Source organism: Felis catus, chromosome B3 (genome assembly GCF_018350175.1).
Source record: "Felis catus isolate Fca126 chromosome B3, F.catus_Fca126_mat1.0, whole genome shotgun sequence".
Lineage (NCBI taxonomy): Eukaryota > Metazoa > Chordata > Mammalia > Carnivora > Felidae > Felis > Felis catus.
In genome coordinates, this window is record NC_058373.1 from 40,738,583 (window position 1) to 40,766,536 (window position 27,954).

Below are 27,954 nucleotides of genomic sequence, written 5' to 3' on the forward strand. Positions count from 1 at the left end.
GTAGTACTTTGCTTCATTAATCTTTATATTCTTAGCTCCTTTTTACTGTTTATGGCATATAATGTGTACTTAAGAAATGTTTAATGGGTACTTAAGAAATGTTTGTTTGCCTTTAGAGTCTAAGTCAGAAATGGGTGGGACTGCCTTAGCTCTTAGCTCTGCAAATGACAGTGAGATTGAAAGGAAGAGATGAATGAGGGAAAAATTTCAGAAGTAGGCTGTAGGCCAGATTTGACCAACCAGTTATTTGAGGGGAAGGTTTCCAATACCGCTGAGTTTGCCAGCTTGGAGAGACCAAGTAAGTGTGAAAGCTGTGAGAAAGCTGTGATCTCACAAGCTGTGAGATCATGACCTGAACTAAAGTCGGACACTCAACCAACTGAGCCCCCAGGCGCCCCAAAAAAATTTTTTAAAGGAAAATTTTTAAAGAGAAAATAACATGTCTCTTGCCAAAGTTTTCTAATTTTTCTTGACACGTTTCTCAAAGATAACCACTAATTTCATTTAATTAATTTAATTTTTTAGAATTTAAAAATGTATATCAGGACATATTTTAGAAATGCAGTCAAGAGGTGCCTGGGGTGGCTCAGTCGTTGAAGCATCCGACTTCAGCTCAGGTCATATCTCAGGGTTTGTGGGCTCAAGCCCCACGTCTGGCTCTTTGCTGATGGCTTGGAGCCTGGGACCTGCCTCCGATTCTGTGTCTCCCACTCTCTCTGCCCCTTCCCCGCTTGCACTCTGTCTCTCAAAAATAAACATTAAAAAAAATTTTTTTTAAAAAGGAAATGCAGTCAAACTGTACTACAAACCTGCTTTTATCACTTAATATAGCAGGAACTTCTAATTTAAAAAATAGATCATTCATTTTTAATGTCTGTAGTTAATTCAGTAATTTATTTAGTCAATATATATATGTATAAATTGTGTTTTTCATATTATAAATAATACTATACTGAACATCCTTGTAGATGCTTGTAGTACATCCCATCTTCATAGTACAAACTTGGCTGATTATTTTCTTAGGATAAATCCTGGAAGTGTACACTCTGAGTCAAGGGATATACATACTTTCAATTTTATTACATATTATAAATTTGCCTCCTAGAAAGGTGGTTTCTCTTTACTTTCTGCCTCTCTGTGCATGTGTGTGCTTAAATGGTTCTTTCTCTACCCCTTCAAAAACCTTGAACTAAATTATTGAAAATATTTTCATCTATGGTAGTCTGATAAGGGAAAATGGTGTCTTGTTAAATGTGTATAGGTTCATGGGTAAAATTAAATATCTTTTTTAAGTAAACTCCATCCCTAACATGGGACTCCAACTCACAACCCCAAGATCAAGAGTTACATGCTCTACCAACTGAGCCAGCCACATGCCCCAAGTTAAACATCTTCACACGTTGATTTATATTTCTTTTTAAGAGTTACTTCTTTGTGGCCTTTGTCTGCTTCTCAATGGAAAGATTATTTCTATGGAGTCTTATATGTGTACCTTGATTGCCTTAGTAGATAAGGGAATTTTGAAGATTCAAGAAAGGAAGATTGATGAAGAATGATTGTGAATAAAAGCTAGGAGGACATGATGGAGTAGACACAGATCTGTAAGTTGTTTTTTATTAAATGAGAAACATGGAGGCTAATTTGAGGACTTTTTTTTTTTTTTTTTTTTTTTTTTTTTTTAAGTTTTGAGTATTCTGCTGAACCTGGTCTGGAAAGAATCATGTAAACATTAAGATGTAAATGATTCTGTTCCTCCAGAATTAAGAAAATGTTGTCTACATTTAATGTAGTCTAGTAATAATGGCTTGTTTTTCTTTAGTTGCAAGAATAAGGAGATGATATTTCTTTTACATTCTAATGGGTATGTACTTATATTTATGACAGACCCCTGAGACTCTACAATCTTGCATATAATTTTAATAATCTTCCTATTACCCTTGTAAAATAGAACATTGTTAGAAAATCTTTTTACTTGCAAATAAAAAAATGAAAGCATAAAGAATTGATTTTTTTGCTCTTTTTCGTCTTTGTTATCTGATGAAATCGCTAAAGTATGTTAGCACAGAACGTAAATTGGCTAAGGGTAGCAGCTTATCCTTTGACACACTCCTCCCTGACTTCTAAAATAAGATACTTACTTCTGTGTCTAAAGTAGGGTGTACATGACAACTTCTCTGCATATTGTTGTTTTCTTACCTATCACTAATGAACTTAAATTGGAATTTGTAACTTCAGCTTTTACCAGCAAGTTCTGTGTTTGGCAGTTGTGATCATTAACAGTTTACAGATTCTAAAGCACTTGGTTTCATATTGTGTCCCACAAAGTCTCAGAGCCTTTATTTTGCACTGTGAGGGAATGAGAAAGGAAGAGTGAGGAGACAGGATTCTGTCACCTATATATTAAGTTTTCAGTAAGATTTTGTTTACAAGATATTATTCTCCGTTAAAATTTTTTGAGTATCATTCATCTGAAAGAATATAGGCTTAAGATAAAATTTAAGTGTTTATTCTCTAGATGAAAGTGAAGGCATTGTAAAATCAAATGTTACTTTTTTATTCATAGTTTCTAGTAAATCTTATCATTTGAACAAATAGAACAAAGTCTGTATCAGCCAAAAACCATGCCAAGCAATGAAACATTAACACTGATTATAAGGTGCTTTTACAACATTGTTAAGGTTTTCCTATATATTTGCAAATTTATAGGGTCTTTGGATGGAACAAACTAAAACAAGTTTAGAAGTTGTGTCATTACTTTCTTTCTTAAGAGTCCTGAAGTCATATTGCCTTTACAGGTTTTATTTTTTTCCTCTATAAGATGAGAGTAGAAATAATACCTAATTTAACAGATGTGTTGTGAAGATAAAATCCAGGTAATGCATATAATCATTTAAGACAGTGGTTGGTACATAGTGAGCATTTAATTTGTACACATAATACAGATATTCTTGATTAAAAAAAATTTTTTTTTAAGTTAATTTGAGAGACACAGAATGCAAGTGGGGGAGGGGCAGAGAGAGAATTCCAAGCAGGCTTCCTCTGTCAGTGTACAGAGCCCAATGCAGGGGTTGAACTCACGAAACTGCGAGATCATGACCTGAGCTGAAACTGAGTAGGATGCTTAACTGACTGAGCCCCCCGGGTGCCCTATAATACACATATTGTTTAAACTTTTGTTTTAATTTTTCCCAACTTTGTATGAAGAAGATTTTCAAAATTTTACTAAAAAGTAAAAAAAACCAGGTTGGCGATTATCCATAATATACTGTTACCTCAATTTACCAGTTAATGTTTTTTCCAGATGCTTTATATCTTTGGAGATATGTTTGTGAACATTGGTGTGAGAGTGTGTGTGAGAGAGAGAGAGAGAGAGAGTGTGTGTGTGTGTGTGTGTGTGTGTGAGAGAGAGAGAGAGAGAGAGAGAGAGAGTGTGTGTTTGAACCATTTAAAAGTAAGTTGTAAAACTGACAAAATACTTCGCTAAGGGATGTTTATGTTCCCACTTAACAGTTGTATAATAGATTATATTCTTTGTTTTGCTCCTATAGTATGTTGTGGAGGGACTTAATTTAAAATTATGATTCCAGGGGTGCCTGGGTGGCTCAGTCGGTTAAGCGTCTGGCTCTTTGTTTTGTCTCAGGTCGTGATCTCTAGGTTGGTGAGTTCGAGCCCTGAGTAGGGCTTCTGCTGAAGGTGTGGAGCCTACTTGGGATTCTCTCTCTCCTTCTCTCTGCCCCTCCTCCACTCTTTCCCTCTCAAAAATAAATAAATATTTAAAAACATTAAAATTCTGATTCCAGAAATAATGCGTTTTAACTTTCTTGAAAAATCACAAATAAGTATAAAATTCTTGTTCCTAGTAGTATCATAGCTTAAATTTCTTTTAGAATTACATTCTGTTGGTTTTAACTCCAGGAGTTTGTTAAAGCACTTTAACGGAGCTTAAGGAAGAATTTTTTTTTTTTTTTTTCTCAGCACGGTCTATCAAAAACTGGTAGGAATCAACCACTTTATTTTTAAGTTTTATTTATTTTTATTTTTTCACTTTTTAAAGTTTGTATTTAAATTTAGTTAACATATAGTTGTAGTATTGGTTTCCTGAGTAGAATTTAATGATTCATTGCATATATTATACCCAGTGCTCATCAAGCAAGTGCCCTCCTTAGTACCCATCACCCATTTAGCCCTTTAACCACATTCGATGACACACAGTCCGTATCACATTAATATGGTAATTTTAGAGTGTCACAGATAAGATTCTTGCAGGATTATGCATTGGTATCTTGGCTAGTTTATCAGGAGAATTTAATGGTGAAATTGCCAGGATTGCTAAAAGCCATCTGGAATTGTGTGAGCAGTACTATGAAGCAAAGATGATTTGGGATTTATTATGAGGAGAGTTTAGAATCAATATTTACATGATGTCATCATGCATCCTAAGGAGAAAACTGCCTGAACTTGTACTTTTCCAAAAAGTCTAGGTTAATCCAGTTTTTTCCTGAGTTGGGGTTACTAGGGCAAGAGAATGCTTATAGATACTTACTTATTTACTTACTTATTTATTTAGTGTTTTATTTATTTTTGAGAGAGTACAAGCAGGGGAGGGGCAGGAAGAGAGGGACAGGATCTGAAGTGGACTCTGAAGTAGACTCTGTGCTGATGGCAGTGAGCCTGATGTGGGGCTTGAACTCATGAACTGTGAGATGATGACCTGAGCTGAAATCAGATGCTCAACCCGACTGAGCTGCACAGGTGCCCCTAGATAATCTATTTTTTATAATTTAATTTTTTATTTTAACTTTACTTTTTAAGTAATCTCTATACCCAGTGTGGGGCTTGAACTCACAACTCTGAGATCAAGAGTCGCATGCTTTACTGACAGTCAGCCAACACCCTTTTATAATTTAATTTTTTTAATGTTTGTCTGTTTTTGAGATAGTGTGAGAGAGGGGTAGAGATAGAGGGGGACAGAGGATCTGACGTGGGTCTTGAACTCACCAACTGTGAGATCATGTCCGGAGCTGAAGTCAGATGCTTAAACGACTGAGCCACCCAGGTGCCCTATAATAATTTTCATGAAAATAACCATATGGCATAGGTAGTAAAGTCCTGATCTCTACAGACAAGCATTTCCACTCTTTTAACCATGTCCTCTAGATGCTTCCTTTTTTTAAGTGTTATTGAATATTGGTTTTCAATTTTCTTGTGTACACCATCCCAGTCACTCTCCCATGTTCTCCCTGTATACTTACATCATATACTTTGTTAAACCATTTTTCTACACAGTTACTTCTTGGCCTCTTGGCTAAGATCAAGTATAGTATCTGTTCTTATTAGTTTAATATCTGATATGTCCTGTATCCGAGGACAGTAAGTTAAATGTTTTTTAGAGCAGGGAGATGGAATAGGTGCTTGCCCCATTCACTCTGTGCATCAACGTGGGATTACAGTACCTCCAAGAATGGTGCACCCCCTCTGGGGCTAAAGCGCACACACACACACACACACACACACACACACACACACACACCGGGTTTTTTTTACATTTATAGTTGTATGGTTGTGAAAATATTGTTCACAACTGAGCTATGAGAGCACTTTTATGTACATCCCCATGCCCCTTCGGTCAGAATTAAAAATTACTGATACTTGGGGTGCCTGGGTGGCTCAGTCTTTTCTAATTAAAAGACTATAATATCCTTCTGGGAATATATATAAATATATATATTTTATATATATATATAATTATTTATATATATACAATTATTTAAATAATTTATATAATTATTTATAATTACAGTCTTTTATATATATATATATATATATATATATATATATAAAAGACTATAATATCCTTCTGGGAATATAAAAGAATAATATCCTTCTGGGAATGGATCATGAGAGAAGAGGTCCAAATTGTTATTAAACAAAAGCATCTATATTTAACCTGAAAACAAAGTTAAGAAAACAATTCTGTTTACAATACTATCAAAATAGAATAAATTTAACAAAATGAGTGTAAAATTTATACTCTGAAAACTATAAAATGTTAAAAGAAATTAAAGACCTAAATACGTGGAAAGACCTTCATATTTAGGGATCAAACTTAATATTGTTAAGATGGTAGTACTCCCCAAACTGATCTACAGATTTAACACAATCCCTGTCAGAATTCTAGCTGGGCTTCTTTGTAGAAATTGACAGGCTGATCGTAAAATTCATATGTAGTTGCAAGGTGCCCAGAAGAGCCAAAACAGTACTGAAAAACAAGAATAAAGTTGAATGACTCACACTTTTTTATTTCAAAACTTACTACAAAGCAACAGTGATCTAATGCCAGTGGTACTGGCATTATAATAGACATAATAGATTGAAGAATCATCTGTGATCCATTGCTTTTTGACCAGTATGCCAAGACCATTCAATGGAGAACTATATTTTTTCAATAAATACTCCTAGGACAACTGAATACTCACATGCAAAGGATTTGATTTGAACCTGGACCTCATACCATATTCAAAAATTAATCCAAAGTGGATCAAAGAACTAAATGTAAGAGCCCAAACTATAAATCTCTTAGACGATAAGTCTAAATCTTCACACCCTCAGATTTGGCAGTGGATTCCTAGTTAAGAACAAAAGCACAAACAACAAAAGAACAAATATTAATAACACATTAGACTGTTTGAGCTGATGATCAAATTCAAATAATTGACAATCCATGGTTTTAGTTTTTCTAGAATCACTTGCTTCTAGAACCACTTTGAACTCTTTTCATAGTTGTATTTTTTCACTTTCAATCCTTTTACTGTTGAAAGGACCAAGTAGACTTTTCTTCCTGAGTGGCTTGAATGTCTGACTGGTATAGCCTTCTCCTTGTCCATGGATCTCCATTTGGTCTTCTGATTTGCCACATTTATATTGCAGAAGTCTTCAAATACCAAGTCATCTGCCTGTTCTGAAAAAGTACTTCACATCTATTAGAGATTCATAATGAAATTTTTTTAATAAAAAAGTTTTTTTAATGTTTATTTTTGAGAGAGAGACAGAGCATGAGTGGGGGAGGGGCAGAGAGAGAGACAGACAGACACAGGATCTGAAGCAGGCTCCAGGCACTGAGGTTTCAGCACAGATCCTGACCCAGGGCTTGAACTCACGAACCATGAGATCATGACATGAGCTGAAGTCGGATGCTTAACTGACTGAGCCACCCAGGCGCCTCTTTAATGAAATATTTTTTAGTAAAATATAATACTTGGGATTTGCTTCAAAATAATTTAGTTATTGAAATTGGGTGAGGTTACATGGGGTAATCATTATAAAACTTTAAAACTTTACATAATAATTAAATTCAAAAAATAAAGTACTTTAGTATTTTTCTGCTGCAGAATATCATGCTTTCTGGAGTGATTCATTCCAATTTTTTTTTCTCACCACTCTGATATAGAAAGTTTTACGCATGTGCTTAGTAAAGCAGAGGCCTCTGTAAGTACTTCATAGGCTCCCCTTCTTGAAACGGGATATATGGGTCTTTCTTTGATCCCATTTATAAATACCGTCCCACCCTTTTATCTCACCCTACTAAGCCTTATTCCAGATTTTGAGCCATTAGAGAACCCCTCATTTTTCTTACTATCAAAAGTCAATGAAGTTAGGCCAATCACTGACTCAAATTGAGATCATTGAAACTGCTTTCCAGAAGGTTTTGATTAAAAATTTTTTTCATGTGCATGTTTTTTTAAAGTTTTTACTTAAATTCCAGTTTGTTAGCATACAGTGCATTATTAGTTTCAGGTTACAATATAGTGATTTAAACACTTCCATAATATACCCAGTGCTCATCACAGCAAGTGCTCTCCTTAATCCTCATCACCTATTTTACCCATCCCTACCCACCCACCTCCCCTCTGGTAACCAACAATTTGTTCTCTAGTTAAGAGTCTTTCCAAAAAAAAAGTGAGGGGGGGACACTTGGGTGGCTCTGTCAGTTGAGTGTCCAACTCTTGATTTCGGCTTAGGTCATGATCTCAGGGTCATGGGATTGAGCCCTGTGTCAAGCCCCTATTCCACAATGGGTGTGGACCTTGCTTGAAATTCTCATTCCTTTTCTTTCTCTCCCCCTCTTGTCCTCTTCCCCAGTCATGCTCACTCTCTCTCACTGTCTCTCTAAAATTAAAAAAAAAAGTTTGATTCTTGGTTTGCCTCCCTCTTTTTTACCCCATTTGTTCATTTGTTTCTTAAATCCCACATATGAATGAAGTAATATGGTACTTGTCTTTCTCTGACTGATTTATTTCACTTAGCATAATACTCTCTAGCTCCGTCTGTGTCATTGCAAATGACAAGATTTCATTCTTTTTTAATGGCTGAGTAATAATCCATTGTGTGTGTGTGCGAATGTGTGTGCACACACACATACCACATCTTTATCCATTCATCAGTCAGTGGACACTTGGGCTGTTTACATAATTTGGCTGTGGTAGATAATGCTGCTGTAAACATCAGGGTACATATATCTCTTTGAATTAATATTTTTGTATTGTTTGGATTAAGAACCTAGTAGTGCAATTGCTGGATTGTAAGGTAGTTCTATTTGTAACTTTTTTTTTTTTTTTTTTTTTGAGAGAGAGAGAGTGTGCATGGGAGCACAGGACGGGCAGAAGGAGAGAGAGAATCTTACCAGGCTCCATACTGAGTGTGGTGTGGAGCCCAATATGGGTTCTACAATTGTGAGATCATGACCTGAACTGAAATCAAGAGTCAGATGCTTAACTCGCTAAGCCATCCAGGCACCCCTGTTTTTAACTTTGAGGAACCTCCATACTGTTCTCCAGAGTGGATGCACCAGTTTGCATTCCCACCAACAGTGCAAGAGGGTTTCCCTTTCTCCCTATCCTCACCAGCACCGGTTGTTTCTTGTATTGTTGATTTTAGCCATTCTGACAGGTGTGAGGTACCACCTCATTGGAGTTTTGATTTGCATTTACCTGATGGTGTGCAATGTTGAGCATGTATGTCATCTTTGGAAAAATGTCTATTCGTATCTTTTGCCCATTTCTTTTTCTTTTTTTTTTTTTAAGTCTATTTATTAGAGAACCCCCGAGAGTAAGCACAAGCAGGGGAGGGTCACAGATGGAGAGGAGAGAGAAAGAGAGATAGAATCCCAAGCAGGCACCACACTGTCTGGGAAAAGCTCAACATGGGACTCGAACTCACGAACTGTGAGATCATGGCCTGAGTTGAGATCAAGAATCAGATGCTTAACCACTTAAGCCACCCAGGGACCCCATCTTCTGCACATTTCTTAACTGAGTTTTTGGTTTTTTTGGGTGTTGAGTTTGATAAGTTCTTTATAGATTTTGGATATTAAACCTTTATCAGATAAGTCATTTGCAGATATCTTCTCCCGTCCCACAGGTTGCCTTTTAGTTTTATTGATTGTTTCCTTCACTGTGCAGAAGCATTTTATTTTGATGAAGGTCCCAGTAGTTTGTTCTTGCCTCCCAAGACACATCTAGAAAGAATTTGCTATGACCCATGTCAAAGAGGTTACTGCCTATATGTTCTCCTCTAGGATTTTTATGGTTACAAGTCTCATATTTAGGTCTTTCATCCATTTTGAATTTATTTATGTGTATGGTATAAGAAAGTGGTCCAGGGGCGCCTGGGTGGCTCAGTTGGTTGGACGTCCAACTTCGGCTCAGGTCATGATCTCACAGGTTCGTGAGTTTGAGTCCCATGTAGGGCTCTGTGCTGGCAGCTCAGAGCCTGGAGCCTGCTTCTGATTCTGTGTCTCCTGCTCTCTCTGCCCCTCCCCCACTCATGCTCTGTCTCTCTCACTCTGAAATATGAATAAATGTTAAAATTTTTTTTAAGTAATAAAAAAGAAAAGAAAGTGGTCCAATTTCATTCTTCTGCATATAGCTGTCCAGTTTTCCCAGCACCATTTGTTGAAGAGATTGTTTTTTTCCCATTGGGTATTCTTTCCAGCTTTGTTGAAGATTAATTGACCAGATAGTTGTGTCCCCTTTTTGGGTTTTCTGTTCTGTTTCTTTGATCTGTTTGTCTATTTTTGTGCTAGTAACATACTGTTTGGTAACTATAGCTTTGTAATGTAACTTGAAATCCAGAATTGTGATGCTTCTTTGCTTTTCTTTTTCAAAGTTGTTTCGGCTATTTGGGATCTCTTGTGGTTCCATACAAATTTTGTGATTGATTTTTCTAGTTCTCCAAAAAATGCTCCAAAAAAAAAAAAAATGATAGGGATTGCATTAAACGTGTAGATTGCTTTGGGGAGTATAGACACTTTAACAGTATTTGTTCTTCCAGTTCATGAGCATGGAATGTCTTTCCAGTTCTTTGTGTCATCAATTTTTTTCGTAAGTGTTTTACCCTTTTCAGAATACAAGTCTTTTACCTCTTTGGTTAGGTTTCTCCCATGGTATCTTATTACCGTTTTGGGTTGAATTCACTCCACCAATTAAACCACCCAGGTACCCCCAGGTTTTTATTAGTGGCTTTTGTTTTTTGACCGTGACACACTAAAACGATTACGCTATGATCCATTACATACACAATTTAATATGTATATATATCTGAAGCAGACATTTAATGAAATAATACCCATGCTAAGAGTGGTATACTGTATTTTTTATTTTACACTGTTTTTTTAAAAAAAACATGTTGGTCAGGACCCCTTGTATTTATTTATTTCACACTTCACTAGTGGATCACGTCCTGCACTTTAGAAAACATTTTAACAAACATTGCCTAAAATAGACATGTTTATAAATATATAAATAAGACCTGTTTTTGCATATTAACAGTAAACATGTTCTATAACATTACCGGTGTTGTTGAGCAAGATTTAATTTTTTAATAATATACTACTAATATTGATAAGTAATCCCTTCAAGAAACATAGCACAAGGAGAAATTACTCTTGTTGTTAACTGCTAACCATTTGGGAAACATTTCTGCACAGTGTACGAGTTCACTAGTAGAATTAAGTAAAAATGAAAAAGATTTGTGGCTCTTTTCTTTAAAGCTATAGTTCTATTTGTTATCTTCTTACCCCTAATCATAATACCTACTTAAAAAGATGTTCTCTGGGTAGTAGAGGCGCTAGGCCAGCCTGCCCTCTTTGCCCTGAATAGACATGGTAACCAATGAAAGTTACAAAAAAGCAGTTTCTTCTTTTAACACAAAATACCTCAAGTTCATTTGGCTGGATTTTTTGTTTGTTTATTTGTTTTTACAAGTTCTAGGTAGTGATTTATAAATGTACTACTTTCACTTTAGGACCAGAAAATGAGACAGCTGGAGATCTAACTAAACTGGGAGCCCGAGGCTGTATGTTCTTTATCAGTGTGACTCTTGAGAACTGAGGCCTGCTGGTTCTTTGAAATAATGCTGTGTCTGATGAAGCTTACAGTAAATGTTGTCTCTGTAGGTGACTTACTAAAATAGGAAGTCTTCGTGCAGTGGGTTTTATGGGCAGCATCACATCCAGGGCTGCTCTTTCAAAAGGCTGAGTTTAGACGTAAAGCTCCAAAAACGACTATGTAATGCAGTTTCATTTCCATTAACAATAAAAGAACTCATCATAGCCAGGAAGTGAGCGTGGGAAGCATTGTGGATTTTGTGCAACAGATACTAAAAGCTTTGAGTGCTTGGGATCATGCCATCTCATCGGTGGCATTTTGCTGTCCATTAAAGTGCCTGCCTTTCTCACAGTTATTGATATGTTTTAAATATATATATTTAAGAAATCTATTTTAGCTGAAGCAGTCATTCATTTTAAATGGGCAGGATTTTAACCCTCTATCTTTGTAATTAAATTCTTCCAGAGCAAAATTTTTGAGTAAGTATATCACTGAGGAGGATGGTGGCTGCGTGATTATCTAGCCTTTTACATGGCTGCACTTTGTGTTGGCCTGTTCAGTCTTCCTGATGCCTCTGGCAAAGGAGTTCATTTGAGTGATGCATAGCACAAGAGAATTATTTCATCACCTCCAGTGCCTCTTAGGATTAAGGATAATTGCTTTGGAAGAGGGTGACATGTGTTCAGTTCTTTTGGTGCCCCCAGAGAAAGTAAGCAAACACAAGTCAGCATTCTGTGATGTATCAGCTATCACATTTGGTGTTAACATAGGCTTCCTTATTCCTTGTGTTTCTGTGATTATATTTTTAAAATTCTTTATTCATCTATTTTAAGAGAGAGAGCGTGAGTGGGGGAGGGGTGGAGAGAGAGAGAATTCCAAGCAGACTTCCTGCTGTTAGTGCAGAGCCAGACCTGGGGCTGGAACTCACAAACTGCGAGATCATGCCCTGAGCCGAAAGCAAGAGTCGAACACTTAGCCAACTGAGCCACCCAGGGGCTCCAACTTTTTATATAGATACGAAAGTTGAAGCTGAGAAACATTTCATAATTATAGATTACTTTTTGGTTTAGTGGGAACTTGGAGGGAGGCATCGTAATGGTAGAGTGGAGAGTGCCTCGTCTTGTGGTTCTTTCTGTTCTCAACTGATGAAGACTTTTTTGACCCTTCTCTTTTCCTTCTCCTTCACATTTACAGGTACTCCAAAGGTTATTAGTTTTGTCTCATTGAAATGCCTTGATTATAAATCATATTTTTAAGTTGTTTTCTTCCAGCAATTATTGGGTAATACCCTGCAATAATAGAGAAGTAGATAAAAATTAGATTTATCTAGCATTTTGCAGTTTAGAAAGTACTTTCACATATTCTAACTCATGGAATGCTCATAACCACATAAAGAACATTTATTCTTTAAATGTTCTGCTATCAAAGCTTTCCCTTCATCTTCTTTCTGGGTATTCTCCTCTCCTCTTTCTAGGTATTCTCCTCTCTTTTATTTTATACTTTGGGGCCAGATTAATATTTTTAAAATAAAATTTTTACCATTATGCTTTTACTCGTGGCACGAGACCTTTGTTGGTTTCACAGCAAGCTGAATAAGGAAATCAAAACTCCTATATATGCATTTAGGATTATCCATATCTGATTATAACCTAGGCTTCTTTTTTTATTATCCTAGAACTTTGCCAGAACCTTCTGAATGTTAAATGAATTTGTTTTCACTGCAACAAGCATCTGTTACCCATTACATATCAGATACTGTATATGTTGCCAGGGCTAAAAAGATGAGTTGAACATTCTTCTTGACCTCTTTAAGGCATAAATAGACACACACACACACACACACACACACACACACACACACAGTGAGAGAGAAGAGGAAAACAAGTGAGAAATGTTAATAAAATTTTTGAAGCTGGAGAGTAGTTAAGTGGTAATTGACTTAGCAGTCCAGAGCAAGCTGATGATTGAAAGGGTAGGGGGGTTTGTAACATAAATTACACTAGTTAAACTAAAGAATTGGAGACACTAGGAGCTCAGAAAGCAGGGATGAAGTAGGGAGAAGGAGTAAAAACAGAGAGCTTAGCTGCAAGTCTATATGTGAAGCAGTCAGATGGCTAAATCATCTCCCTCCCTGGCATCCCCTGGCAGATTCCCTGTACCACCCTCACGGGAGATGGCAGGTTCACACTGTAGAAAGTGAAACACACCGTGAAACCTGGGCTGCCCAGTGGGGAAAATGAGAAAAAGCTTACCCACTGATTGGTGAGACCTCCCCCCCGACTCCCAATCCCCGCCCTGGACTCTGGAAGAAGCAGATCTGTAAGTGCCTGGGATTTCTTTAAACTCTTACCTTTTTTTTTTTCTTCAAAAGAAATCTGTGCAATTTCTATAATATAAAAAGTTTGTTTTACTATAAAAAAGATTTTTCCCAAATCTTCAAAGGAAAGTGAGGATCTAGGAAAAGCATGCCTTATTTGTATAGCTTATGCCCTGGCACATCTCCACCTATGTTTGGTTGTGCATACCCTAGGGTAAGAAGCTAGCATTCAAGGTGATTCACACTCTGTCCCTATTGGATCTTTCTGACTTGACTTCTCACCGTTTTTCTCCATTTATTTTGTGTTCCATTCATGTCGGTCCACATGCAGTATATCAGATTCTGTGCATTTTCTATCATGTTTCCATCTCACTATTCACATTAGTATTTTTTATGTACTATGAAATACCCTTTATTCTCTCCTCTGTCCTTCTGAGACTTACTGTGAGTGCCACTTGTGGCCAGATGCTTTATACTCCCTCATCCAGGCTCCTCTATTGACTTGTTCATATTTCTCTTTTAACTCTCATCACATTATGTGATTAATTCAATAAACTTGTGTGCCATCTGTACAAGGCCCTGTGTGAGGAGTTAGATTATAGTCTCTGCAGGGTGAGAACTGAGTGTTACTCTTCTTAGATGTCTGATATCTGCATATGATGGGTAATAAATGTTCAAATGCTTACCCCTACCTCTGGTCTTTTATTTTTTTAATTGGTCATTTATGTTTCCTCACAAGTGGTTATTCAAAACACAGGTTTGATCATGTCACTACCCTACTCAGAAACTTTGTTTTAAACTTTAAGTGGCATTGAGGACTTTTCTCACGTATACTGAGTCTTACTTTTCTAGCCCTGTTTCTACCGTAACCCCTCTTTGTCTGTCCCTACCACTTCCTGATCCTCACAATGCAACTTACGGTCCGTCTACTTCCAGACCACCTATCATTCTTAGACTGTGCCATCTACTTTGTCACTTTTTTGTTTGTTCATTCATCTTCTTCGCTTTGGGATGCCTTTTCCGCTTCTTCAACTATTTAATTTTTTTTTTTTTTTTAACATTTATTCATTATTGAAAGACAGAGACACAGCATGAGCAGGGGAGGGGCACAGAGAGGGGGAGACAGAATCCAAAGCAGGCTCCAGGCCCCAAGCTGTCAGCACAGAGCCTGACGCGGGGCTCGAACTCACAAACTGTGAGATCATGACCTGAGCCGAAGTCAGACGTCAGACGCCCAACTGACTAAGCCACCCAGGTGCCCCTCCCCTTCTTCACCTATTTAAAATCCTACTCATTTTTTAAGACTCTTGGGGGAAGGACATAGAGGGAAGATAAAAAGAAAAGAATTTATTTCCTGAGAACTCCTGAATTGCCTTCTCTCTTTTCTTGCTCACAGATCAGAATCTAGGTTGGTTACTCTATTACATTTCTACCACTACCATACTTCACTTTAAATGTTGTATCTATGGAATTAAAGATCTGTTACTTCACACATATACTTCAAAGATTAAGTTATCTTCGACACTAATGGCATGTTATACTTTAAATGAGTGAGGGATGAATTTTGGTACCCCTGCCTCCCATAGGAATTCTCACTGTAAAAACTGGTGGGAGGGTGTGTCCAATTCAGAAAGACTCCTAAACATACTTACAATTTGAAATTGACTGTTTTTCTCTAAGTAATACTAAGTTCTTAGGGTCAGCCTTGTGCCAGAATTGATTTGGGGTCACAATAATAATGCTTATACTGTGCCAGGAAGGGCTATTCTGAAAAATCTTTATGCAGAATTGTACCTGGTGTGAGATAAGTCTGTGGCTAAGTTGAAGTTTTTTGTTTTTGTTTATTTAAACAGAAAATAAAATTTAATTTTGTACATGCAGGGAACTTTAATTTCCCTCCATTGGCTGTTTCTGCCTTATCTATTCCTCTCCCAGTTATTAGTTTCCTTTTCACAATTTCATCAGATACATTTTTAAAAATGTTTTTGGTGGGAAGATTAATCAGAAACACAAATTGACTTTTAGAAGCTGAATGCAATTAATATATAGGGAAAAATTACCTGTTTTCTACTTTGGTTTCTTTAAAAAAGAAGTTGTTCATCTTTTTTTTTTTTTTTTTTAATTTTTTTTTTCAACGTTTTATTTTTTTTTGGGACAGAGAGAGACAGAGCATGAACGGGGGAGGGGCAGAGAGAGAGGGAGACACAGAATCAGAAACAGGCTCCAGGCTCCGAGCCATCAGCCCAGAGCCTGACGCGGGGCTCGAACTCCCGGACCGCGAGATCGTGACCTGGCTGAAGTCGGACGCTCAACCGACTGCGCCACCCAGGCGCCCCGAAGTTGTTCATCTTTAATGGTATCTTAGGTATTTCTCTGGCAGTCAGCAAGTCCTCTTTATTATGTTACTTGCCCACAAAAGTTATTCCTAAATTAGTGTACTCTTTGACACATAAAGGTGCTCAGCAACCTGATAGCCTTATTAAAAGTATAATGGTATAGTTTGCAAAGAGCTGCCTGTTGTTTAGATCTTGGTTAAAATAGTATTGTAAGCAGCCTTTAGTTTCCAAGATAAAGTGTGTGTGTGTGTTTAAGAAGTAGTCATTTTAATACCTTAATCTATATCTTTCTATATTTGTTTTTTTATGTATGAAATTTATTGTCAAATTGGTTTCCATACAACACCCAGTGCTCATCCCAAAAGATGCCCTCTTCAATACCCATCACCTACCCTCCCCTCCCTCCCACCCCCCATCAACCCTCAGTTCTCAGTTTTTAAGTCTCTTATGCTTTGGCTCTCTCCCACTCTAACCTCTCTCTCTCTCTCTTTTTTTTTTTTTCCTGCCCCTCCCCCATGGGTTCCTGTTAAGTTTCTCAGGATCCACATAAGATTGAAAACATATGGTATCTGTCTTTAATGTACATCTTTGTATATCCTTCTCCATGCCTTTATATCTAGCCATGTACATTATGTGTGTGTGTGTATGTGTGTGTAAATACATTTACTTCTATGTGTTATTTAAAAAGTAATTATACGTGCTGATAACTTTTCATCAGTCAGTGTTTGTTTTGAGTGTCTGTGATGTGGAGAACAGTCTGAGGCATTGAGAGAACTGCTGGATAAATATTTCCTACTCTCAAGATATTTATAGTCTAGCTGATTAAGATAGGACAAATGTATAAGAAGAAATGTGAAGTCCAGTGCAGTGGCTAAACCACATCGTATACACTAAACACTCTGGAGGAATTTAAATTCGCCTTTAAGAATGAGTAGAGGTGGGGAGGTGAAGATAGCTACATAGCCAGCATGTAGTATGAGCTCACAAAGTGGGTAATTGCTACCTTCATCCTCATCCTCATCCTCACTCCAGGCACTTCCTCTAGATGTCTAGGAGAGTATTGATTCCACTTATTGAAGTAGAGAAGTTGAGAGGAAATAATCCTTACTATTTCAGGAAGAACTTGAGACGTTTAAGTTATGCAGGTAGAGAGCCGTTTTCTGCATATAAAGAGCTAGAGTTGTGGTGCAAAAGCCAAACAGCTTTGAGAATCATCTACTTACAGACAGTAGGTAAGTTTTAGGGCAGTGACAAATAATCTATAATTTCCATTTGTTAGTTTAAAAAGTGAGGGTTTGTGTTTATTGTGCCAAGAGTTAAAATTTCTGCATCTTTGACATTCTGGCACTTCTTGGTTTGCTTCATGGCTTAGTTGTCGGGAAATAATAAATAACAAAACGTGTGTGAGAGAGAGGAGACTTGTTTTCTTTTTTCTAAGTTCTCACGTCTAACTTAAATTTCCAAATTCTCAAGTGGTTTCTATTCTTGTCTTACTGGGTCTCATTATTTCTTTAGCTTTTCGCTTATAAATCATGTTTCATATATGTGAATAGCGTTGGGAACGTGACCTTTCTCATGACCCTGTAAGCTAAGATTTTGCTTTGCATTTCCCAAAATAAATGTCACTAAAACATATACATTCTGCTTTTCCCCTAGGTAAAAATCTCTACACCAATGAATATGTAGCTATCAAACTGGTGAGTAGAATCTATGTTTGTAGTAATTATATTTTGGTGCCCTCACCCTTCACATATCTTTTCACAGGAAATAGTTGTAAGCATTCACAAAAATAGTAATGTTTTTTTCTTTTGCATATGGTCCCACATAGTCATTTTCCTTTAACCGTATATAGTGCTATAGTGATGAATCACTGCACACTGTATAACACTCTATAGTTAGATGATGCCAACTATACTTGTAGCAACAGTTGCACCAAAAAATAGTTATTAAAAATAGCTTGAAGAAAAAAAAATTACTGGAAGACTAGTAATTTCTGTGCGGTTTGTACCTTTCATAGTGCTATTTTAAAAGATAAAAGCATTGGAAATGTTATATTTTCTTTTGCTTGACTGATCCATTTTTAAAATGTAAGGTATTTATTTATTAATATACTTAGTAGAAGACCAAATCTGATCATCAATTCATTGCCTTAAATATCCGTCAAATGTGAAAAACACATCTTGTCAAATTCAAAGCAAAAAGTTCACTTGGTTTTGTCAGCACTAATGAATAACTAACCTAGTCATTAAAGATAGCATCCTCTTAAAAAATATGTATTATTTTTGAGGAATAGTAATTTTAGGAGAAAATTATTTTATATTTAAGGTCGATACATAATCATTTCTAGTCATATGAAATATGTCATATGACTTTCTATGAAACTGTGTAAATGTTTGTCCTGGTAAGTTTCCCAGGATTTGCAGCCAGTTTGGGCCTTTATTAACTGGAAGACAGGAGTTATGGTTGAAGGAAGTATCTTGTGATAATTGTAGTAGTGCTGTTCTTTTCTAACGAATTGCACTTAACCACATCCACACCTGCTGTGTATGTGGATTGAGCTTGTCATTTTGTGGAGGAGTCAGAGGTGTTTTGTGAAGACAACTATCAGACGTTATCAGATTGGTTTCTTTGCAAAGATGTAGACCAGAAGCAGGGCTTAGAGCAGGTAGCTGCTAGGGAACCAAGGGTTTTGTTTGTTGACTTGGAACTCTTTTTAGAGAAATGGGAGCAGGAAGACAGGTAATACTGTAACAATGCAGGCCAACCATTGTCTCAGATTGAATATCAAAGGATTAACCATAGTTTTTATTTTTATTTTATTTATTTATTTTTAATGTTTATTTATTTTTGAGGCAGAGACAGAGCATGAATGGGGGAGGGCCAGAGAGAGAGGGAGACACAGAATCTGAAATAGGCTCCAGACTCTGAACTGTCAGCACAGAGCCCGACACGGGGCTCAAACTCACAGAGCTCGAGATCATGACCTGAGCCGAAGTCGGACGCTTAACCCACTAGCCACCCAGGCGCCCCACTATAGTTTTTATTTATAGAAATGTGGTTCTGTAAAAGTGTTCTCTAGCTCATCTGCTTTTTTACTTTTTCTGTTTTACGACTTTGGTAAGTTGGACTAGCAACCAGGAGTAATTCCTGAAACACTTGAAAATACTGTCTCAATTCTGTATATTTGTTACTGTCCCTTTATTTATCCAGACCTCTCTAGAGCCTTTTGGTTAGGGGCAATTTTTTCTATCTCTATTTCTTCTTCCAAGTTCATACTAGTCAACCTAGTTAGATAAGCTTATATAATGTATTGTTGACATGACGGATCACTGCATTTCACTTACAGTTTATTAAACTTTATTCTACTTTGTATGACCTAGAATAACGGCTAAAAGTAGATCTCATGTCATCTAGTATGGTGTGTCTCAGGAGCTCATTTCTCTTTGAAATAAATCTTAAATAAAGACTTTTTGTAGGATAGCAATCTTGTCTGTGGGTCTCCTCTTTTGCTGTTGGGCTGTGTTCTCCATGGGAGATAAGAGGGCAGTAACTGAGCTCTTTTCATTGTAACAGCAAAATTTGCCTTAAGCATTATTGTCCTGCAAGGTAGCCGTCTGCTGTCGGTTTAGGATTTCAGGCAGACATGTGTGTTCCAGAATAACTGTGATTCTGGCAAATAGCCAGCCCTCTGTGGAAATGTAATCAGCATCTGGCACAGAAATACAAGGAAGCCCTGCTGGTACTGTTTTCCTTCCACTTTGTTTAGATCTTCGTTTTGGGCTCTTGTTTATTAGATTTGGAGGAACCTTTTTAAAAAACCATACACAACATAAAATAGTATAATGAGCCCTTCCTTTACCCCCATCACCAAGATTTCCCAGGTTCTTTTTTTTTTTTTTAATTTTTTTTCAATTTTTTAAATTTATTTTTGGGACAGAGAGAGACAGAGCATGAACGGGGGAGGGGCAGAGAGAGAGGGAGACACAGAATCGGAAACAGGCTCCAGGCTCCGAGCCATCAGCCCAGAGCCCGACGCGGGGCTCGAACTCACGGACCTCGAGATCGTGACCTGGCTGAAGTCGGACGCTTAACCGACTGCGCCACCCAGGCGCCCCTCCCAGGTTCTTTTTAACAGAAGTTTTCTTTCTTTTACATATATATATATATATTTTTTTTAATGTTTTATTTATTTTTAAAACAGAGAGAGACAGAGCATGAGTGGGGGTGGGGCAGAGAGAGAGGGGAGACACAGAATCTGAAGCAGACTCCAGGCTCTGAGCTGTCAGCACAGAGCCTGACGCGGGGCTCGAACTCACGAACTGTGACATCATGACCTGAGCCGAAGTCGGACTCTCAACCGACTGAGCCACCTGGGTGCCCCTTAACAGTTTTCTAACAATTGTTAAAAAAAGAAAAAAAAATCTCTTTATGCTGTTAATCTTGCTGCCTGCCACAAGATGTAGATTTAGTGTTTACAATGTCCTGTATTCATAGTCCTTCCAGGAGAGCACCTTGAAGCTTCAGTTGTCTGAGCAGTCTTCAACTATATGCTAAAGGGGTTGGCTTGAAGGGAGTAACACTTTCATCTATGATGAAAAGCTCCTGCTGTCCGAATATATGTGATATGCATGCCCACGTTCAGCCTTGTAACTCTAAAGAGTTTTTGCTTTTTCAGTCTGCTAGCTTAGTTACCCAACATCAGGTCAAATATTTCCTATCTCAGCATCTACTGTGAAGTTTTAGAGTATTATGTTTGAAGAAGGATCTGTGGCTTTTTCATTCATTGCTCCATTTTTCTCCAGAAAAACCATACAGAATGATCAACCTCTGCTTCCATATTAATTTGTTGTCACTGTTTCTGTTGGGGTTCTTGTGAATTATTAGCAATTGTTCTGAAGGACAAATTCTGTAATTGGCTGCTTTAGTGGTGCTCCAGTGGAAGATCTAAAACCAGATGGAGACTCTCCAGAGTGATCCCTTCCTATTTGAAGAGAGAGATGAATAAAGAAGTGATTATTTAGAGTGTACTTAGCTTTATGTACTTTTTCTTTTGACTACAAGAATCTTGAGAAGCTTGGACTCCCAACTCTGATGATTGCTGATTTTATAATCAAAGAAGGATATGTGTTCTTTCATAGAGCTCATTAGGGATATGAACTATTTTAGCCTGCCTGAATTTATTTAGAAAAACCTTCCTAGAAGCAAATGGATAGACTAGATAACTTCAAGGAACTTCTGAATTCTGTGATTTATGGATTCTATTTCTTAAGAAAAATGCAAAAACTTCAAGTGGGTGCAGGAAGAACTTTCAAAGATGATCAAAGAACTCAAACAATAGGACCAATGAGGAAAGGTTAAAGGAAATTACTATGTCTCAATAAGAGATGTCTAACAAATGATTGAATAGTTTTATAATTTGAGGATAGTTGTTACAGTATTCACAGGTTATCGAAGAGCTATTTTATCTTGTTGAGGACAAAAGAGAAATAGACTTCACTTTTGGTAGTAGAGATTTAAACTACTTAAAATACCTTTGAAATCGTGAAATGTGTTAAACGTCAGCATAAATTGTCAAGGGAAGCTGTGGGATCTCCTTTCTTTGAACCTGTCTTAAAAAGAGGACAAGTAACCATTCACCTGAGAAAGGACAGTTTTTTCAACAAATGTTTTTGGGAATATCAGATATCCACATGCATTGAAGTTGAACCATTACCTTGCATCCTATGTAAAAAATTAACTCAAAATGTATCAGAGACCTAAATGTAAGAGCCAAAACTATAAATCTCTTAGAAGAAAACTTGGAGGAAAAGCTTCATGACATTAGATTTGGCAGTGATTTTTTTTGATATGATACAAAAAGCACAAGGAAGAAAAGAAAAAAGATAAATTAAAAACTTTTATATATCAAAGGACTCTGAACATTGTGAGAAGGCAACCCACGGAATGGGAGAGAATATTTAAAACTCACATATCTGATACAGAATTGTATCTAGAATTTATCATTTTTTTTCAGAGTTTTTATTTGTGAGAGTGTGAGCACAAGCATGGGAGGGGCAGAGAGAGAGGGAGAGAGAGGATCCCAAGCAGTGGCTTAGACCCTGGAACTCTGAGGTCATGACCTGAGCAGTAATCAAGAGTCGGATGCTTAACCAACTGAGTTACCCAGGTGCCCCTAGAATTTACCATTTTAATAAGTTTTAAGTGTACAGCTCAGTGACATTAAGTACATTCATATTGTTGTGCAGCCATTGCCACCATCTCCAGAACTTTTTCATCTTCTTCAACTACAATTCTGTACCCATTAAACACTGACTCTCCATCCCCACCCTCATAGCCTCTGGCAACCACAATTGAATTTTCTCTCTGTGAATTTGACTACTTTAGGTACCTCATATAAGTGAAATCATGCAGTATTTGTCCTTTTGTGTCTGGCAGATTCCTTTCCTTTTCCTTTTCCTTTTCCTTTTCCTTTTCCTTTTCCTTTTCCTTTTCCTTTTCCTTTCTCCTTTCTCCTTTCTCCTTTCTCCTTTCTCCTTTCTCCTTTCTCCTTTCTCCTTTCTCCTTTCTCCTTTCTCCTTTCTTTCTCCTTTCTTCTTTCTCCTTTCTCCTTTCTTTCCTTTCACCTTTCCCTTCCAAGTTTATTTATTCTGAAGTAATCTCTATACCCAACATGGGGCTCAAACTCACGACACTGAGAAAAAGAGTTGCATGCTCTTCGGACTGAGCCAGCCAGGCGCCCTGTGTCTGGCTTATTTCATTTAGCCCAATGTCTTCAAGTTTTATCCATGTTGTAATATATGTCCTAATGTCTTTCTTTTTTATGGCCAAATGATATTCTATGTATGTGTAGAACTAAAGGTAATCATATTTTGTTTACTCATTTGTTGATAGATACTTGGGTTGCTTCTACTTTTTGGTTATTGCGAATAATGCCGCTATGAACACAGGTGTACAAATATCAGTTTGAGTCTCCACTCTCAGTGTTTTCAGGTATATATCCAGAAATGGAATTGCTAGATCATGTGGTAATTCTGCTTAATTTTTTGAGAAGTTACCATACTGTTTTCCATAATAACTATACCATTTCACATTGCCACCAGCAATGCACAAGAGTTCCAGTTTCTACTCATCTTCACCTACGCTTACTTTCTGCGTTTTTGATAGCTATCCTAAAGGGTACATAGATCAGTCTTCTAGGGTAATGTTTGATTTTCTTGCTAACTAGTCTACTATACAGTCAGTTGAGAATAATTAACCAGCCAGTTCTTGAAGTTCAATGTAGAACAAAATGACCTGGTAATTTGGCTGTTTTATCTCCAAGGGCTTTAGAAAACTCTGTTTTTGTAAACTTGAACATCATATTGATTAAAGATACATATTTTAATTGCAATTACAACCTTTAACTCTCTTAAGTGTAAAAATAAATATGCATATAATGTTCCAACAGCTTTATTTGTAATAATGAAAACTGAAAACAGTCCAAGATGTCTGAAAATTATGGTATGTGCATGTATGCATGTGCACGTGCACACACACGCATACACAAAAATACTACAGCCATTAAAATTTATATAAAGCTTTATGGGGCACCTGGATGCCTCAGTTGGTAGAGCATGTGACTCTTGATCTCAGGATTGTGAGTTCAAGCCTCACATTGGGTGCAGAGCCTACTTAAAAATTATATAAAGCTATGTATGGCCACGGATAGATGTCATTATTACATTGTTGAACTTAAAGATACATTACAGAAGAGCAAATATACTGTGATCTCATTTATTTTAAATATATTTTTGAGTATATATTACATATAAATATGTGTATGAATAAATATTTGGAAGTATATTCACCAAAACATTAATAGTGCTTTTCTTTAAAATGATAGAATCTCAGAATATTTTTACTCTCTTCCTAATTTTTGTGTATTTGAAATTGTTTTCTGAGCATATGTCATTTTTCTAAAAATAATAAACCTATTTATCACCCAAAATTCATAATGAAACAAGCAGGGAATACATGCTGGTATTTAATTAAAAGGTTTGGCATCTGGTTTCCTAGGAGAATGTATTTCAGAAGAATACTTCTTGGTGAGGGAGCTGTTGTTGAATGATGGCTCATACAGAGTATGTGTATTTAAATATCCATGGAAGGGATTGTATATACTTCACCTTCATCCTTCCCTAGCTGTGCTTTCAAAGAGAAATTGTGGTAAGAAAATGCTATCATATATGGATATCATCTCTAAGATACTAAGTGGTCTTGGCCCTGGTTTACTTTGAAAACCTAGGAATAGAAAATTTTTTTATTTGTCTAAATCTGATCACAATTTCTCTTCTTGGGTTTCAGGAACCAATAAAATCACGTGCTCCACAGCTTCATTTAGAATACAGGTTTTATAAACAGCTCGGCAGTGCAGGTAAGTCAAGTCTGTTTTCTCCATGTACTTAGCCTATAGCTTAGCTGAAAGACCAAAAGTATGCACATTTTCTTGTCTACTGGACCTTTTTTTTTTTACCAGACCATGTATCTCCCCTGCTTGCTGGATAGGTAATTAAACACAGTCAACTAAAGCTACTTGCTCTCTGACTCCTGGAGGGCCATTTGATTGGGGATTTATGATGCCATGACTGTGACCACAAACCACCTGAAACACACTGGTTTGAAGTGTTGCTTTATGGTAATTTCATTCTCTTCTCATTTCTTTACACCAAAAGAAAAGAGGAGGGGTTGGTAATTTGCAAACAATATTTTATCATAGTGAGACTACGTATCTATTTTGAGGATCTACTAAAATACGTGTTCTGAAATACCATAACATTGTCATTTTATCCATTTGAAAGACCTCGCTTATGTTATTGTAATAACCTAAAACCTTTGAGGAGTTTTTAAAATTAAGTTTATATATATATTTTAAACGTGCCTATTTTTTATCTAAAAAATCTAATTTCTGAAATATCTTACTGGCTTCCAGGAAAATATCTTGAGTAAGCAAATGTTACCAACCCTAAGGAGGTTGTACCTATGGGATATTGCTTGCAGAAGATGAAATTGTTCAGCACTAGTTTCATTGTTTGACATTAGTTAGACATTCCTCTACTTTTTGCTTTCTACAGTGTGATGGTTTTTCCTGAATGACTGAAGCATGTTTTTATTTCAAGTACCACTTATTGAAGGTACTATTGAAGGAATTTGAGTTTCACTTCCTAGAATATATAGAATTATATAATAGCCACACAATGTTATTCAAGTTGTCTTACACACTGACTGTGACAGTAATCAGCCATAGTCCTAACCTAGCAAGGCCACGATAGGCATTTGCCTTTCATTGAACCTAAAATGAGTTCTTACTCACAATAGCTTCTTACTATATGTTTGTTCATTTAGTTTGCAGGACATATATATAACTTGAGGCTTGTCTTTCCAGAACTAAACTTTCTTTTTAAGTTTATGTATTTATTTTGAGAGAGAGAGCATGCACAATGGGGGGGGGGGGGGGGGGGGAGAGAGAGAATATTCCAAACAGGTTCTTTGCTGTCAGAGCAGAGCCCAATGTAGGACTCGATCCCATGAACCATGGGATCATGATCCAAGCCAAAATCAAGAGTGAGATGCTCAACCAACTCAGCCACCCAGGTGCCCCCCAGAACTGAACTTACTTAAAGTTAGCTGTTATGTTGTTCGTGTTTTTATAAATTTCAGGGTGACAATTATTACAACTCATCTATGATATTTCTGTTAATTTAGATGAGCTATTTTAACAGCCATTTCACTAGTTGACCTTTATGTTTTTATGGAGTTTTACTCAACTGGAACCTTTACCTCTTTTATATATATATATATATATATATATATATATATATATATATATATATATGTGTGTGTGTATATATATATATGTATATGTATATATATATATATATATATATATATATATATATATATATATATATGTTGGCGTCAACCCAGGCTTTCTGAATTTTGTGGTAATATAATTGATTTTGAGCACTTAAACATCTTTAATGCCATATTGGGATATTTTTCAGTCTTGATTCTGTTACTGGTGATTACATATCGAATGCTCTTTAATTGTAATTACACATTCCATCCCCCAGCCCTGCAATAAGACCATAAGCTCCCGAGAACAAGGCTTGTCTCTTCTGCACCCTTGTGTCTCAAGTTTATCTCAAGTCCTAACATAGTTCTTTCACATAGTAGGTAGTTAGGAAGTATTTTTGTGACAGAAAAAAGTTAGGAAGATTTGATAAGTTTTTGCCTTTTTAGATTTTTGCCAAGTTATTAATAAAAATATTTCCTGAGGATGGCCAAAAAAGGAAATTTATTTTGAAAGTAAATCAGTTGACAAGAAAGTAGACAGGATTTGACCATGTTTTATTATAAATGTAAGCATGGGGGCCCCTGGGTGGCTCATTCAGTTGGGCGTCCAACTTCAGCTCAGGTCATGATCTCATGGTTCATGGGTTCAAGCCCCACATTGGTCTCTGTGCTGATAGCTCAGAGCCTGGAGCCTGCTTTGAATTCTATGTCTCCCTCTCTCTCTCTCTCTGACAGCCCAGAGCCTGGAGCCTGCTTCGGATTCTGTGTCGCCCTCCCTCCCTCTCTCTTTCCGTCCCCCACTCATGCTCTGCCTCTCTCTCTCAAAAATAATGAATGAATGAATAAATAAATAAATAAAGGCATGAACTCCTAGTTCTAACTTACAAGCACAAACATTTCTCTCCCTATTTTTCTAGAGTGAGTTCCAGCTGCAAATGTGACTCATCACTAGTTAGTGTTTAACCAGCCAGAGCTTATATGCCACTCTCTTCAGAACCAAGGTGATGTGGCATTGTAAATAAACAACATTTCATGCCAAAGGCACACAGTGACCAAAATAATCTAATTGTTGTTTTTATGCACTAGTATTTGTCTGTCATTATTCATCATATGCCAGTGATTCGCAAAATATTTGGGTATCATGACAAGGAATAGTTTTAAAAAAATGCATTGTGACTTAGATTTGTTCAAGGAATTAATCAGTCCTTTAAAATGGATGAATTTGGGGCACCTGGGTGGCTCAGTCAGTTAAGCGTCCGACTTCAGCTCAGGTCACGATCTCGCGCTCCGTGAGTTCGAGCCCCGCATCGGGCTCTGTGCTGACTGCTCAGAGCCTGGAGCCTGTTTCGGATTCTGTGTCTCCCTCTCTCTCTGACCCTCCCCCGTTCATGCTCTGTTTCTCTCTGTCTCAAAAGTAAATAAACGTTAAAAAAAAAAATTAAAAATAAATAAATAAATAAATAAATAAATAAAATGGATGAATTTTTGGGGGAGGAATGAATGCTTTTAAATTAAAAAATGCTATTCTGACCATGTTGTGAGACTTTACATTTCTTTTTTTTTTTTTTTTTCTAATATTTACTTATTTTGGGAGGGGGAGGAACAGACAGAGAGGGAGAGAGAATCCCAGTCAAGCTCCACACTGTCAGTGCAGAGCCCGACACTGGGCTCAAACTCATGAACTGTGAGATCATGACCTGAGCCGAAATCAAGAGTCGGACGCTTAACCAACTGAGCCACCTAGGCTCCCTGAGACTTTAAATTTCTGAAATAGGAACTTTTATATTGGCTTGGGAGTGTGACCATTTCTTCCTTCTTAAGTATCCAGGTCTTAATCATTACCTTGGGTTTTTGACCCCATTGCCCTGACCATATGATATGATCTGGAAATTCATAATCAGTTCCCTATTCATACGAAGATAGAATGGTGGCGCTAGATGATTGTGAACACAATTTAAGCTGGAGCTCTTCCTGACTGTCCCTTCTTTGATCTCTACCATCTTCCCTTCCATTCCATTCTTTTCTCTTGTGGGCAGTCACACCTCATGCTTTGTTGGCTGATTGTAACTTTGCCATCAAGAAATTT

General features: G+C 36.9%; 1 protein-coding gene and 1 non-coding gene across 14 annotated transcripts in view; both read left to right on the forward strand.

Annotated features, from left to right (window-relative positions):
- CSNK1G1 (casein kinase 1 gamma 1) overlaps positions 1-27,954 on the forward strand; it is a 163,556-nt gene that overhangs the window by 60,210 nt on the left and 75,392 nt on the right. For all 13 annotated transcript variants that reach the window (XM_045059174.1, XM_023255218.2, XM_045059175.1 and 10 more), the window contains 2 exons: positions 17,694-17,734; positions 24,381-24,450. In XM_045059174.1, coding sequence (XP_044915109.1) covers positions 17,694-17,734; positions 24,381-24,450 — 111 coding nt within the window. The remainder of the gene's footprint in view (positions 1-17,693; positions 17,735-24,380; positions 24,451-27,954) is intronic.
- On the forward strand, positions 5,286-5,475 carry LOC111561205. Its single transcript, XR_002743563.1, has one exon. It is a non-coding gene; the product is annotated as a U2 spliceosomal RNA (small nuclear RNA).